This window comes from Diadema setosum, chromosome 2 (genome assembly GCF_964275005.1).
Source record: "Diadema setosum chromosome 2, eeDiaSeto1, whole genome shotgun sequence".
In the NCBI taxonomy this organism is placed as follows: Eukaryota; Metazoa; Echinodermata; class Echinoidea; order Diadematoida; family Diadematidae; genus Diadema; species Diadema setosum.
This window is the reverse complement of record NC_092686.1, coordinates 34,032,156-34,049,467: the sequence shown is the minus strand read 5'-3', so window position 1 is coordinate 34,049,467 and position 17,312 is coordinate 34,032,156. Positions and strand designations below refer to the sequence as shown.

The 17,312-nt window shown below is 38.8% G+C and overlaps 1 protein-coding gene across 1 annotated transcript; it reads left to right on the top strand.

Annotated features, from left to right (window-relative positions):
* Positions 1–939: 939 nt before the first annotated feature.
* Positions 940–17,312, top strand: LOC140242069 (uncharacterized). Its single transcript, XM_072321832.1, has 6 exons — positions 940–1,060; positions 7,248–8,059; positions 11,706–11,902; positions 13,533–13,616; positions 14,432–14,508; positions 15,860–17,312. Exons 2-6 carry the CDS (start codon positions 7,333–7,335, stop codon positions 15,906–15,908), a joined length of 1,134 nt encoding a protein of 377 aa, XP_072177933.1. The 5' UTR covers positions 940–1,060; positions 7,248–7,332; the 3' UTR covers positions 15,909–17,312.

Sequence of the window (17,312 nt, the reverse complement as noted above, 5' to 3'; positions counted from 1 at the left end):
ATACGTGCCTGACATATTACCATCGCCAACTTCTGGCTTGTTTGTTAATGTTTCTCTTTCTTTTAGTGGGAACTACTTTTTGTGTGTCTGTTTAATGGTAATATGTTAGCAGTAGAATAATATGTATAATAGTAAATTATTGTAAATTAATCTCACGAAATGATAAACAATTTAATTATAGGCCTACAAACCTCAAATGTCAAATAAAAATGTCCATGCAGTCATAAAATACATTATAATTTGGAGATGCAGGCTACCACCTTGCGGAATGCAAAATATGTGCATAGTCCACCAGTAAAATAAGGGAAATGTGCAATAAATGAGAGGAAGACAAGTAGAAATGTTGATCCCGATCAACACGATTAAGAAGCACGATTAGATGAAAATTATGGCTGCGTTTTGTTTCGATCCAAGACGATCTGATGCGATAGCAATGATCACGATTGAAAATAAATCGTGTTGATCGTGGAAATTTTTTGAACAGTCCAACATTTTTCTACGAATAACTCCATTGCCACGATTGACCTCAAGATGTGATACGATGTAATAAATAACCACGATTGCTCCAAGATTAAGACCACGATTTTAATCGTGGAGCCAATACTCTGATAAACGGTCCGTGGCGGTCGACGTCTGTCCGCGGCACGGTAGTCACAGTTCGTTGTGGAAGGCCAAAGAGATTTCCCCAGTGGTAGTGGGGAGGAGAAAATCTCTTTGTGGAAGGCTCAGGGTGACTACTAGTTTGCCGCCCTCTATGTCAATGCCCTCGGCTAACATTCTCGTGCACATAACGTACTACACATAGTACTGTACCGGTACGTGCACGGTTAACGTGTGCCGGTATGTATACTGCACTAAACTGTGTTCAAGTGCTCGTGCTTGCAAGCTTGCCTCGGATGTGTTTGACAGCTTAATAATCATATTGATTATGTAAACACATTAATTATGTCCATAGAATAGTCAGAATTTTCTCATGGAGGCGTCGTAGACACCGCTTTCGTCATGAACGACGAGAATACTAGGTCGATGTCAGTATCGCAATTTCAAGAGTGACAGACTGGCGAGTATCTCAATCATCATGATCATGCATTGTGTCATCAGTAACGTTACAGCTACAGGCGACCGACTGTACAACATACGTGTCTACTTGTAGTCCGTGGTGGGCCGACATCACTGTGTAATGTGTGTGTGTGTGTGCGTGTGTGTGTGTGTGTGTATTCAGCTAACTTTATGTTCCCGTCACACGCGTATGTGAGATGATAAATCGCATCAGATGATGATGATAATCACGATAATGATAATTTGATTAATGAAGATGGTGAAACATCATTTCATGCATAGCCTAACAATTGTAATGTTAGAATTCTAACGTTAAATGGTTATAACAGTTAGACCGATTCTGTGACGCGCTATGTGTATTTTTGGCATGGGCAGCGCCATTACTGCGGTGTCTCAGCCGACCCCCCCTCCTCTTCTCCCCACCCCTCTCACACGCACGGAATGAAAAACTGATGCATGGTTGTTTTAGCCAATACTACGTCTCGTACTGAGTGCGCGAATGCTTGCTTAGTGCGCGAACCTTTGTTACATACAAGTGCGCGATAAACATGTTGCCCGTTGGGTGGGGGAGAACGGGGGGGGGGGGGGAGGGGGGGGTCGACTGGGACACCGCAAAATGAGCTTATGGCTGCGCCCAGTGCCACAAATTGTCTGCTGCCCTCAACGAACCCGAATCAGTCTATAAAGTGTGAAGTACCCCCTCCCCCCACTCCTGCCCCGACCTCCACCTCCAAGATATACTGATTGATAGCAACTCTTGCTGGAATGGCAATTGTATAGTGACAACATGAATCCGGCTTCGTGATTGGCTGTTGCTACTGCCTAGCTGTCATTCCAGCAAGAGTTGCCATCTTAACATCTTTTATGAAATGGGGCCCAGGTACTCCTTACTGCGACCGGCAGCCCCAAATGCGTGAATGGGGCTGCAGACTGTACCATTCAGGATCATGACAGGGGTACACGTGTAGTATCGCGGATAAATATCAACTTAAAATCTAAAAATTTCTTCAATTTGAAGACTTACAGGTGAAGTTGAAGTGTTGACAACAGGAAACGTGCAACATTTGGTTCTGCCAATAGTCCCAATGGCCCGAATTCACGAAGGTGGTACAAATGAAACCATGGTTTAAACCATGGACAAAAACCATGGAGCGCCAAGTGTCATATGGAACATTTCGTTACGAAATTGGTCATTTCGTCAACAAAATGACCGTTTTGTTAACGAAATTATCATTTTGTGGACGAAATATTCATTTAGTTACAAAATGTTGTCATTTCGTTACAAAATAATCATTTCATCAACGAAATGACTGATTTCGTAACGAAATATTCCATTTGACACTTGGCGCTCCATGGTTTTTGTCCATGGTTTAAAACCATGGTTTCATTTGTACCACCTTCGTGAATTCGGGCCTTTATGTTCGTATTGATGACTTAATGTGACACGGTCAAGAGGAACCTGGGAGAGCTACACTGAATTGACGGCCAGCACATGCGCACACAGACATCTTATCGGGTCAATGGATTTGAAATTTGTGCACATGTTATGTGTGTGCATGCGCTGGCCGTCAATTCAGTGTAGCTCTCCCAGGTTCCTCTCGACCGTGTCGCATTATTAAAGTCATCAATACGAACATAAAGGGACTATTGGCAGAACCAAACGTTGCATGTTACCTGTTGTTAACACTTCCAACTTCACCTGTAAGTCTTCAAATTGAAGAAATTTTTCGATTTTAAGTTGATATTTATCCGCGATACTACACGTGTACCCCTGTCATGATCCTGAATGGTAAAGTCCGCAGCCCCAGTACGCTATTAAGCGTTTGGGGCTGCTGGTCGCAGTTAAGGTCCACCATACACAACACTTGTTCCAGATTCTGGGACACACCCCCTGGCTTTAATGTTACCAAGTACCATGACCGGCCGTAGTAGCAAGGTGTGGCTGGCCTTCAAGGTAAATTCAAGGTAAATTCAAGGTTAAGGATGGAATGGTTTAGGATTTTGGTTTAGGATTTTGACCCCCATCACAGGCTTTTGGAAGGGAAGCCGAAACCAGTTTCTACCCCTCATCATCACAGCTAGCCCCGCCTGGTGACAGGTTTTGGAAAGGAAGGTAGCATCACTGTAGCACTTAAGCATTTCACTGTTTTCAGCAACATGACGAGAACCATGTAACATTACATGGCCATGGATGGAGTGCATGTTGCGAAATGTCCTGTGAAAAGAAGGCTAGGTCCGGCACGTCTCATGCCTGGCATGTTTAGCCACAAAACATGAACAGGAAAGCATGTTCGGGAGAATCGGGGCAAACATCAAGCAGCCACACAATTGTACAACCCTATTTCACGATTTCTGGGGGTTTGCCTTGAAACTGTTAACCTATTCTGGACCTCATTTCAGGATTGTTCGGATAAGATGTGAAAACTAGTCTACCATAGTTAAGGATATTTCAGGAGTTACTAACTGAACCCCTGCTAGAGTAAGTGTGGGTAATTTCGGTCGGGGGGGGGGGGGGGGGGGTTTCGGCCACCTTGGCAACCTTAAATGATGGGGATCTTCGCTCACACAATCTGATTAGCAATCTACCATATCACATTCATGGCTATAGGTACATAAACTTGGGACCTACATTATAGCTTCAGAGATCTGCGGTCATTTCCTATTTTCACTTTCAGAACTTAGAATTTGGAACTCGGGAAGTCGAGTTAGATTTTGCACTTCTTTATGCATGCAAATAAGAAGACCAGGCTTGCCTCTGAGACTGTCCTTGGTAGGGTATTCCTTAGGATTAAGGCAAAATTTCTTGTCAACTAGAGCTCTAGGATACACATTGTATTCACTTCCTCACAACCATTGTGAAAATGACCATTTGATAGCTTGTAGCAGAGATTTGAACATTCAACTCCCCCACAAGAGGGTGAGGGGAGAGTGTCACCCCTTACATGAACAGTAAAGTTTTATATCAATAATTATAACAAAATACCTACATGGTTGTACAAGTGTATGTTACATGTATGATCTAAGACATGATATGAAAGGAGACAGTAGTCATTGTCCCTTTAGCAACTGAAGATTCTGTACATAATGGTCTATGGTTCCCTAGAAGGTACAGTGATATTGCTCTCATTTTGACAACTTTCTATGAAATGATACTCAAAATACTCATTGCATGTTTATTTTTTATTATGCATGTAAGTTATGTTTAGTTGTAAGCCTATAAAGACTTGACCAAGAGAATGGTGTGTCATATAAAATAATTCTGGCATACTTTTGTTGACCTTTGACCTCTTTCGAATTACAAGATTATGTATTCTGTATGAAAAAAAAAAATAGTAAAGCATTTAAAGACTTAAAAAACAAACAAACAAACACACAGACGGGCACTTTCTGGCATTTTAGGGAGTACCGGTAATACGACAGGTGGTTTTGGCATTTCAGATACTAATTTAATGGGTTAATAAGAACATCTACAATCTAGAAAAGTTCAATGATTGTACACACAAGCTTAAGTCAGAGTATGAGAGATGTTAAAGGTCCAGTTTAACCTTTGGGAGCAGTGATTTCAAAAATTTTCAAGATATCATATTTGATGCATATGTGTAGGTGTGTTGTATCATAAAACTCCTACCATATGAAATATTTGCAATAAAACCTGAAATATAAGGAGATATCAGGGTTTTTCTCAATAAACCGTAACTGTATACGGTTTAGTCTTGAAAATTTTTTATTATAACTATTGTTCACATTTTGTGTATTTAACAACACTTAACATCGATTATACGGATTCAAATTTTGACAGTGGTTGTTTCTATCCCTAACTCACATTTTAGAACTATTTTATAGCACTTATGCTTTCATCTGCAAATGGTAAATTATGCCTTTAAAGAAGGAAAAAATAATGTGACTTTTACTGTATTACAGTGTTAGAAACACAAGAAGGGAAGGTCAAGAAAAAACAACTTTAAAGAAAAGATTTGCAGGAAAAAAAATTGTTGGATAAATTAGGAAGAGAGGAATATTGATTGTTGATATACATTGTACAACCTTTTACAACAACTACAACCATATTACTGTAAAAGTGGAAATTTTTGCGGTGTTCAAATTTTCGCGCATTTCGCGCAACCAGAAACTAGCGCGAAAATAAAAGCACGCGAATATTTTTGCTTGCCATAATGTGCCTGTGCGTGATGTCTTGATTCCACGGAATTAAAAACACGCGAAACTCTTCCGGCCCGGCCAAGCGCGAAAAATTAGTCACGCGAAAATATCCACTTTTACAGTACTGTCATGATGAAAGGCAATTTATCATAACATGTTTCCTGCTGTTTCTGAAGGAAACAAGCACTGCATTTCATGTGCAAGACTCTTTTCCATGCACACTTTCTTTTGGGCAATTCTGTGGTTAGTAACGTTACATTTAAGCAAATTCAGATATTTATTTTTACAACTAAATCACCATTTATTCATTTCAAGTCAAAATCTTGGTTAAAACCTGTTCACCCTTCCCAGGTTTATGATATAGAAAAGAATGAATACAATCCAACAAATATTAGAATTGTTATGGCAACTAAAAGGGCTGGTTAGTAACTTTACGAAAAAAGGACATATGACAAAAAATCAATGTCTTGTAACAAAAAGTGTGCAAAAATTCAAGTTACTTCAAACAAAGTGTTGCATTAATTTCAATTATTGCATCATGACAAATGTTCACGCAAATATTTTTAGCACTTCGACCAATAATTAATCAGCTAGACCCCCAAAAGCATGGTTGGTAACGTTACAGAAAACGTTACATTTGTCCGGAGTAATTCCGCAGGGCATTTCACCCTTTCGTAATTGACAAATTGTCACATGACTTCTGGAGTATTTAAATGTATTCATCTTTTACCCTTTAGCAAAACTTTGAGGAAAAATTTTCAAAGGAACCCACTGTAATTTGCATTTAAGTGAATTTCAGCATCCCAAGTCCCACATGTACATTTTTAATGATGGTTTTAGACGGAAAATACAGAAAATAAAATCTACTGAATTTGATAGACCTTAATGATTGGTGAACATCCATGGCATTAGTTGATACACTTGTACCTAAATTACAGAGTAAGACAAAGAGGCAAAATTCTTTTATCCATGTCATGTCCACCTAACTGCGGAATTGCCCTTTTGCTGACACAAAAATGGAGTTACTACCCTTTTTAGTTTCATGTGTCTACAGGTATAATTGTGCATTGATTTTGTTGGATTGAAGGGTACATGTATTATACTAGAACCTATAGAATATGAAATTATTTAAAACTTCTGACATAAATCACATTTCATTGCAGCTGTTTGACAAATTGCCCTACATTGACGTAAATAAGCACTGAATTGATTGATCAGTGTTTTTAGTAGCCATGCTTATTTACATCAATGTAGGGCAATTTGTCAATCAGTTGCAATGAAAACATCTCGGAAGAATTTCATAAAATTGAATAATCACTTGTTTTTTGCCCCTTTCCTCTTTTTTTTTTAAGGGTTGTCTAGCCTATTCTACATGCGTATTGGCAGCTTTGTGCTTTGTCCCTCACGATGAATTGCATGCTGTACACAGTTTAGCTAATATTGCACAATCTTTACGTCCTTGCGTGAGATCTAGTCTCTTTACCAAACAACTAGATGTTTCATACTACTGCATCAAATGGGAGGGATGAAAGTACACAATGGACTAAGACCTCGTTTAAATATAACGCAGTCACCCACTGACACTGAGTGATCAGTGCATGATCTGTAAGCACTGTCTTATCACTCATGGTAACATCTTGAGATATCTCTAAATTACAAGATTTGATACGGTAGCTCGATTAAAGGTAAGTAGAATCACTGTTTCAGTGTTGTCCTCCATATCAGTGATTGTTTAGCTAATGATCAAACATTGTTATGGATGACTGTCTGGTTATAGCCAAACACGAATGACGCACAACAAAAATAAACTGGTTCCTTATTGTCGTGTCTGTCATGTCATGTCATGTCTGTCATGTATTGTTTTTAACAAATAAATATGTCTAATGATGAGGTCAATAATACAGATCTTTTTTTTATCTTTACAGGTTGATTTTTTTTTTGTTCTTGTTTGTTTACACAAAACTGCATAATCATTAAAATCTGCTTGATTTATTTGTAGTTTTCATCCATTCTTTTCTTTCTCATTATAGTGTGTGAGTAGCAGAATTGATGTGGCCAACAGCAACACGATGTACAGTCATGAAGATGGTGATTTTGGAGCGTCATCAAAGATAGATGAGTTGTGACATGGAGGACAGTGAGATTGCAGAGCCCCTTCCGGCCAGAGGGGAGGCAGATGGTGGACAGAGCCCAGTGGAGACTCTGACCACGCCCAAAGCCAGATCCCAGAGGGATAGTGGGATTGCAGACGGCCTTCGGTCTGTGGAACCAAAGCAGGATGGGACTCGTGACAGGAGTGAGTCGGGGGAGGCCGTGAGCACTGCCAAGGGGCAGTCTGATTACGACCCCCTGGCTGAGGCAGCTATGAACATCTTGAGAACACAGAAACATCTTGATGAAGCAGATCGGGATGATGAAGAGGATGCATTCTTAGACTATGGTGACAGTGATAGCCTAGGAAGCGAAAAACAACTCAAGCACATAGAATGTGCCATCGGCAGTGATGGTAAAACTACTGACGATCTTTCAAAACATGTTGAGGAACTGCACATAGACATTCCCGAACCCGTGGTCAAACTGAAGAGACGGTCGTCGTCGATTGCGGAACTTTCCGACGTCGAGGCAACAGGATGTGTGGAGCGTTTCTCCCCCCGAGAGGACCCAGTGGGGTCTGCTGGGGGCTCATTACCCTTTCATGGTACGCTGACCAGGGAAGGGGATATGGTATCGTATGTTGCTGATGATATCACAGAGAAAATCCGTCAGAGTGTGGGTTCCTCTCGCTCAACCTCAGGGGCTACATCTCCTGCTTACCCCACCACCAGTCTGATGCCGTCATGGGGTAGGTACCCCACCCCTGGTAAACCAACCCCGGGGAGCCACCTAACCACCCTTGGGGTCTTTCACAGGGTGCCGCAAAATAGCTCACAATACTCAGAAGGAGAGGATGGAAGAAGGTGGATTAAAGTCATTTACCTTTATTTTTTAGGAGAAGTTTCATATAAAACTTTTGGCATTGGGCTACAACTTCAATCATATGAAGTAAAATTGAATTGCCTATTTAAAGGATATCCAAAGAACGACCTTCTGATTTTTAGAAACGATAATGCGAGTTCACTTGTATAATTTGACAAGTGTGAGTACAATGCTAGAAACATCAAGTGAGTTTGAGGTTTGTGGCACCCTGGTGTTTGGGTTTACCTTGTGGTAAGATGTCCGATCCAAATTCATCCTAAATTATCAAAAGATACCCTTTTGCATTCAGTTCTGTTTCAAAACGTTCAAGCTTGGCTTGAGTAATTCATTGTCAAAATTGTCTAACACCACCTGCATATTTTGTTGCTTTCACTTTAGTTTATAGCCCATACATTCTAATTTTAGTGTTCCAAATAATTTGCAAAAAAAAAAAAAGAAGAAAAAGATGATAGATACAAGTTGCCATCGTCCTGAGTACATACTACGATGCACAAAAATGGACCATTTTCCTGTAAAGTGATTGAGATCAATAAAATCACTGGACATTTTACCACTGTGTTGGATACTGGCATGTGGGGTTAAGCATGAAACCCTTAGGTGACATGACATTAGGTGCATGGGATCCCCCCTCCCCCCGAACCATACCCACACCTCTTTTATTCTGGCTTCTTCGCTTATATTTCTGAGTACCTGTAGTACTTCTAATTTGACAGGATGTGTCTGTTACACATACAGTCATCTTTTATTTGAAATTGCATTAAAATGTATGTGATTTACCCTCTCATGTGGTCAATAAAACATGAAGTGGCTAATGCCCTCTTGATTTTCATGCAAATTTGAGGTTTGACATGCACACATGAACACATCGTAAACAGAGCCAGCATATTGGGTATGTGTCAATCCAGCTGAAGTTATGTTACATGTATGTTATGTTTTCTTATTCGATACATAGGACAGCATAGTATAGGTAAAAGTTGGTTCATGCACTTGTATGGACTGAGATCGGAATTTCAATAAGTATAAAGTCTCAGTAAACACATTTTTTCAAACAGGTTCTAAAAATTGCCCTGACATTGTTTTCTTGACATATACATTGATATGGGAAGAGGACACAAACACATATTTTACGGGACAATAAATCTTGGCTTTGCACCCCATTATATTTTTATTTGATGACTCTTTAAAGAAAATGGCCATTTAAAGCATACATTGCACATAATAATGACATCAAGTTGCTCACCTAGTTCTCCAAGATTAACTTTTGAGCAAAATTCCATGCTGTGATCAATAACAAATGCCAGTTGCAACAGGGGAACGACCTTTATAATCGCTATATCCCAACATACAAATAAGTGATTTTGCATCGTCAGTCTTTATTTTCAGCACAGTGATTGCAAAAGTAACACACACTTATATACACTAGACCCAAGACACCATCCTTCATACTTTTGTTCTTGACCATAATTTCAAATAGTATCATTTCCAGAGATTGCAAACGTCCTCAACATTTCTAAAATGTGATTACCATTGACTGAAATACCACATCATTTTAAGTAATCTGTTACATACTGCTCATCCCATGGTGTTCATCAAATTCAGTTTTTGTTCAACATCTGGTACAGAGTTCCTGTATCTTGTTCCATTAGCAAGTATAATTTTTGTAATCATGGTCATGCCACCATCAAAACTTGTTTTATGTATCTATTAAACATAGTTATAATAGTAACCGCAAGAAACCCATGTAGTACAGATCATAGTCCATAGCATGCTTTGCTCATAACAGCACTCATTTTGTTTTACGCACTTCAATTTTCTTTAACTTCAGCCATTTGGAAGTGGTATTATTTTGCAGAAATACAACCTTAGGAAAAAGTAATGTAGTGGAAGCCATTTGGTAAGTTCCAAAATTTCTTGCTTGTGAAAGCTTGTAAAAGCATTAGAGAAACAAGTAAAAATGTCTATGACTGAGATAAAAACTTTCATAGTATGTAAAATCTTATCAGTTTTGTTCAATGAGAGTAAACCGAAAGTTAGAAAACAGTACTGTTTGAACCCTTTTTTTTTTTTTTGCAAGAAATATTGAAATGAGGCTGATAGTAGAATCAAAGTACAGCCCCTACAATGTATGGACATAAGCATTGTGTTATGTGTGTATTAAAGCGGTCATGGGCGATGCAAGTCACGCATGACCAAGATAGAAATGCATGCATGACATAGACCAAGCAAGAGCAAGTAAGAGCAAGGCGGATTTACCGGTAGATTGACAGGATATTATGCTCTGTTGAAAGACGTGTGGAAATGGTCTTTGCAACATTATGAATAAATTCTTGGGCATGTGATTTAGAGGCACCCAGAGTACATGTACTTCCTGTTTGAGGTACAAAGTAGAAGCAGGAAGTGATCAGACTGAAGACCTTTCTCTTGCGTACCCGACATAATGCAGCGTCCCATGTGTGTTGTGGGTCTCTAAATGATAGTTTCACTTCAGTCTTCTGTTTTCTAACTCTTTCACGGTATAAAAAAGTCCATTCGGGGAAGTCAATGAATGATAAAGTTCTATCTCTCTTTCTCAGTTCTAAATTTCTCATTCTCCTTTTCTCTTTCCCTCATTTTCTTTCTCTCTTGATAGTCAAGACAAGCATTAATTTCAAGTAGAATTTGTTTTGAATTGAAAAGTATTAAAAGGCAAGAGATCTGCAAAGGAATGCTATGACTGTTGAACCTGAACTTCTTATTACGTACCATCAGTTGGTAACCTTCCAATTACATGTACTTCATGTCAAATAGAATTAATTTCTTTTCTCGTTCAGGAAGTGTAAGAATGTGTCCTGAGGAGTTTACAATCCTAAGTTAAGCAGTATCATGAAGAGGGTGTGAAGAGTTTCTGTCCATATAATTTTTCCATTGACATACAATGTTTCATTGTTTGAGCTAACTAAATGAAACAAAGTTTTTTTATTCATTTCACCAATTTGTTTCTGTTCTTCCTTTTCTTTTCTTTTTTAAATTCAAATTTCATGGTTTTGTTGATTGATGCAAATTTATTTGTACTAAAAATTTGAGTTCCTTTGCATGCTTGACAGCAGTATAGGGAATATTTATTTGCATATTCACACTCTCAAACACTATTTTTGCTGACATTGTAAATAATCTAGTTTTAGACTTGTAATTAAAATGGATAATCATATTTAAATTACATAGAGAAGTATACAGAAAACTATGCCTATAATGAGGGAAGACAGGCATACAGACAAAAATTCAATATTTTGTTTCAGCATACACATGGAATTCCTTGAGTTCAAATGTTTGTATTAAGTTGTTAAATGGTCTCTTAGCAATATGTGTGCTGTATTATCGCAAAACATCTGTGATGGACTGTTCAGACTTAGAAATTTGGAGGGACACTTCCTTCAATCCAAGCAGGAAATTGTGAGACATTTAGATGGACTCTGTATTTCTTTCGTGTCACTTTGCTGAACATGCTCCTCCACGTTCCACAATTATCTGTATAGCAACGACGCCGACATCCTTGCCTTCGTCCTCCTCATCTACCACCGAGCTGGGATCGGGCGTGTCAGCATCTGGGTCGTCGGCGAGCCTGATCCCACCCATCGATCCCTCGGCCATCCAAGACCTTGAGAAGCAGTGCAAGCTGGTGGCTGACAATCTGGACCTCATGCTGGGCCACCTCTCCAACAGTCTGCACAATGTAAATAGATGCACTGTACCTGGGTTTCAACTATAATGGAATTTGATGTGGGGGGAAGGGTGTGGTGGGGGAATGAGCTGTGCTCATAAACATAGAATTTATAGCATTCAGGTGCAGACGACCTGCCTATCTGTGCAGGTAAGGGGGGCGAAGGTTAATACACTGATTCAGGTTTTGTGAATAGTGTACAGGTGACTATCTCATTGAAATGTGTATGAGGAAGTCAACTAAGAACAAATGGACTGCAGGGATATATTGTAGTTCAAACAGTTGGCTCATTAACTGCGACCTACACAGACCTTTGATGACAATGCACGTAGGAACAGTCACTGAAACAGAAGAGTGTTTGATATGTAGGGATGCAGATTTTGAGAGATTGCATGTTGTTGATAAAATTACAGGGATGTTTCATTGTTAAGAATAAGATAGATCTCTTTTGAAATTATTTGTTGTGATTACCATATTGACATTTGTGGAGATACACATAGGCTGCAAAGCTTCGAGTTTAACATATCGAAAGTTTGACCCTCAATGTGTCCAGGTACTTAGCTGAACTTACCAAGCCTTTTCATCATTTAGTAATCCCATTAAATTTGATGGTGACCTAGTTGTAAAGTTAGCAAGGCCAAAGTGACACAACTGGAAACAGGGGAATTGTACTATAGTCTAATTCATTGACAGGTAGTTTCCCAACATTTATGCAAATCAGCTTGCCAGGTTGCAAACAATGGGCAGTAGGCGTTAACCCTAACCAGGCCGGGCTTTTTTGGCTGTTCTGTGGCCGGGGAAGGGTTGAATGACCCCCACCCCCCCCCCCCCCCACCCCAAGATTTTGGCCGTCGATCGCGCAATCACCATGAAAATTGGCACATACATTACTTGTGGTGTTATCTACCAAACTATGTAACAAGAAATTGAAATTTTCATTATATTAATCAATTATGCTAATATGCATAAAATCGTACATTTTGCTCTAAATCAGAAAGTAAAGCTCCTAGAATCCTAATTTTTGGTGATAACATTCTTTGTAGCATTCCTAACAATGTACCTGAAAAAAAAAAAATCTGGTATCAAAATTGATTTCTTATGTATCGTATTGTTTTTATTAATTTCTTATGTATTTCTTTGTTTTTCGACGTTTTGTTTTATCATTTCTTTCACCAAATTTATGATAGAACATATTTCAAGCATAATTACACTAAAATCAATTGATTTCAGTCAATAAACCTGAAAATACTCATATCTTTTTGAATAAGGTGAGAAAACTCCATTTGCATAGACTTTGTACACAAAATCACATTTTTGAGCCATTTTTGGTCTGACAAGCATGTATAAAAGGTCATGCAGCACCGTAACGGTATGCCCGATTTTTGCAAAAATGGTGTCAAAAGATGTGCAAGACTTGAAAGTAAAAAGTCAGCGAGTGGCACGGTGAAAAAATTTCGCGCGGCGGAATAGTCATGGAAAATGTTGAGGGGGTTGATTCTCTCCCCCCCCCCCCCCCCCCCCCCGGCCCTTTTAGTGAGTTTGAATAATTCTGATCAATCCTTACAGTGTGTAGTGAGCAAGGGGAGAATGATATCAATTGCAATTGTTCCAACCTGTACCCCATTCTGTTTCCTGCATACAGATGTCAGCCATCACTGTGGGTCATATACAGACCTACAGGGATGCTGTGGAAAAGGCAGGCATTACAGTGGACCAGAGTGTGAAGGTAATTCAGTACAATGTATGCTCTCTTCATCTCTTTTGGCTTAGAGACTTGATCTCCATCAAAGATATGGGGGAAGTTTAAAGCCAGATTGCGTGATAGCAGAATGCCTGAATTGCATGGGTGAAATCACCAGAACAATAGATCCAGAAAACTTTTGAGTGAGATTGGACTGGTGCTGTGAAGAAAGTTACGACAGTTTCAGTGTTTTTGAGTGAGCTCTTGGGCATTTCATGGGAAAATTTGAATAGCCGTCTTTGTTTTGAGATTATGATGTTGCTTGCATGAAATTCCTCACTTTTATTCCATCATCTTTTTTTTTTTACCATCCACTCCTGGTTTCTATTTTTACACTCCTGCTTCAGTTGGTCCAGAAGATTTGAAGAGCAAAATTCACTTTATTGGATTTTATATACTGCACTCAGGCATAGATACATGTACCTGCACATTTTGTTGTTATGTGCCATCACACAAATCAAAACTGGAAGTACAATGGAATGAATATTCAAAAGAGCCAACAATTTTAATGGTGAACTCACAGATGGTACCTGTATTTACATGAACTGTATTTACTATTTCTATACTCTTGCTTATCAGTTTAACCTGTTGAAGACGAGTCCCGAGTATACTAGGGCAGGTGTCTATGGGAAATGTGTGTTGTAGCAAAATCAAACCATCCTCAAAGGGTTAATAGAAATGTTGACATTCATGTATGTGTTGTTCTTTTAATGTGTCTGTGGGTCACTTCAAATGAAGACCGATGACAAGAGTAAATAATACATGCATGTTTAATTTCTCCACTTTCTCATCAACAACAGGCTATGTATGCACTAATGGCCAAGGTTGAGGAACTGAATTTTGCCATGCCAGTGGTCTACGATCTTGCCAAGCAAATGTATCCTTGTTTTGCGTCTTACTGTTGTATTTGTGTGTCTTCTCGTCACATTCAAATCGCTTAACTTTCGTCTCTTATGCATAATCATCTATTAGTAATTAGATACAACAAATGTAAACAAAGCAATGCGACAAATTCGCATTTTGTTTACCTGATAGCAGGTTTGCGTGGGGGTTTCTATGTTCTTTTTTCACTCCTATGCACACACAACACTAGATGAGCAACCTACAATAGTAGTACAGACAAGTTCACTGTACTTTTAGCAGCCATGAAATTGTGTCAAATGACCATTAAAGGGATGGTATAGTACAGTTGAACCTCTCGTATCCGGACAAGTCGGGACCGGGGCTCATCCGGATAAGGGATTTGGCCGGATACGTGAGACTCGATGCTTTATACATGTACATACATACACATGTACTGATGTAGCCCATTGTAGTACCACATGTAGTAATGTGTATACTGCAACCTTTTCATTGTTACACTCAGTAACAGACCCCAAAATAGAGGTGTATGTTAATGTTGGAAGTAATATGTAATTCATGTGTGTTTGTGTAGGAGTTCTCAAGGGGGAATCCCCCTTTCCTCCCGAAATTATAAAAAAAAAAAAAAAAAATCACGGCGAGATTGCGTCCGTATAATAGAGAGATCCGGATAAAGGGAGGCCGGATAAGAGAGGTTCAACTGTATTGGTGGAGATGAGGATTCGATTTGGCTTTTCACTTTTTGTGAGATACCAAGAAACCACTTACAAAATATAGTACAGAGCATACTATTCTAAAGGGAATTCGAAGTTTATTTGATGAAAATCGGTCTTGGAATGGCTGAGACATCCCAGAACAAATTGATTTGAATAAAATGTGGGTTCTACCTTTTATCAGGATTGCACTGTTTTGGATATCTCAGCCATTTCAAAACCAATTTTCATCAAATAAATGTTGAATTTCTCTAGGAATTGCATGCTCTTGCACATGTCAAATTAGAGGTTTCTCATTATCTCACCAAAAAATGTTAGAGACCTTAAGTTAGGTCTCAACCAAACTATTATGATCCCTTTAATATGATATCGTCATTTGTTCAGAAAATAAAATCTCTACAAGTTTCTGCCTTTATTTACGCCATTGGCTTTTGGCATATACAGAATGCCCATGTTCCAATATATTATCCTTTGTCTAAATAAGCCTCACTGCATGTGTCTGAGAAAAACGACTGCCAGTAATTGTAGTTTGTGTTCTTGATCGCTCTCCCTCTCTCATACTTCTTAATGGAAAAATTGTGTGCCATTTGATTGAGATTTGCAAAGCTCGATCCTCCTCCAAAGCCAGATTTCCTTGACAGAAAACTGCTCCAGCAAATCCCTACATGCTCAACTGGATGAACTAGAGAGCCTGTGTAAATGAAAGCCAACCTATCAAGCTTTCTCCAGCTGTGCAGGGTCATCAAAGGTGCAATGTAGTCTTGGATGCCATTTTTTACTTTCTCAGAATTACCAACGTGTCGTTCCAGGACTTTGATGGCATTCATGTAATTTACCACAGAAAAAGGAGTATTCTACTCCTTGTAAAAAAAAATGGAGAAAACAAGATTGATATTTCAGTTTGGACTGTATTGAATGCAATGTGTATGCAAATGTCATCAGGACTATGATGTTGATTATTGTGCATATCATATTTGTCAATGTTTTTCTCTATCCCTGTGTTCAGTAATATAGATCATACATTTTATTCCCTTTTATCTATCCTTTCAATACTGTGGTGACAAGTTAAGTGTAAAATGGCAAAATAATTCTATGAACTATGCCAGATGCTACAGGCTTTAGGCTTTAAAACAGAGGGGAATAAAGTACATGTAGATTAAGCAGAAACTCAATCAGTAGTCCTGTCTTGGAGAGACCTGTTGTATTTGACCTGAGGGCAACTGGAAAAAATTACCAGTGATTAGTAGATGGCGACAAATTCTTGTATTTGATAGTCACACAAAATACTCCAAATGTAAACTTTGCAAAGCCAGTCAAGGTGAGATATCCACCATTTCGAACAAACAGTGAGAAAAGTATACTGTTGATGCCCCCCCCCCCCCCAATCAATGCAATTAATAACACTCTCAAGTCAACATTCCTAGTTTTCATGAAATATTTCCTGTACATGATAATGGTTGCCTTGCTTGTTCTTGCAATGATAGATGTGAGAATTTCTTGTTTTTTGTTTGTTCTTTTTTTTTCTTTTTTGATTGTCTGTATTGAAAATGCATAGAAAAGTAGTCATTATCCGTATATTACGTTATAACTACAATATTTCCCATGATATCAACCAACGTTCAAAATGGAAAAAGCTATTGCAGAAAGTTCAATACTTGATTTCACACACTCTTGTTTTTGCACGGATAAATTGGTATGTTTTACTCTGTGTTATATCTATCTGTTGGGTACATTTATATGTTGTACTTAAGAAACTCATACAATTACATTTACATGTATGCCGGCTCACTGATACAGACTCAAGTTTATGTGTGTGTGTCTGTGTGTATATGCCACCTCCCCATCATGCATTGCCAAGGAGGGTTAACACGTTTGTAACTGGAAAGCTGAAATACAAAAAATGGGGTGAAGCATGTGTGCATCGTTAAAAAGTTGGTGCACATTTGCTGGCGTCAGCTATCATTTTGACAATAGAGCAAACATTTGTATTCACTTTTGTTCGAGCTTTCTTTGCAAAATGGATCCTGTAGATATTTCACGCATTCCCTATGTAAAGTATGTGTGTAGCTGTATTCTGGAAAATTGGACTGAGAATGATTGTAGAGTA

Excerpts from the sequence above, each read along its gene's own strand:
- LOC140242069 (XM_072321832.1), top strand. The coding sequence starts at position 7,333 with ATGAGTTGTGACATGGAGGACAGTGAGATTGCAGAGCCCCTTCCGGCC. Across the intron at positions 13,617-14,431 it reads CAGTGGACCAGAGTGTGAAG|GCTATGTATGCACTAATGGC; the intron begins GTAATTCAGTAC and ends CATCAACAACAG. Across the intron at positions 14,509-15,859 it reads TACGATCTTGCCAAGCAAAT|CAAATCCCTACATGCTCAAC; the intron begins GTATCCTTGTTT and ends AAACTGCTCCAG.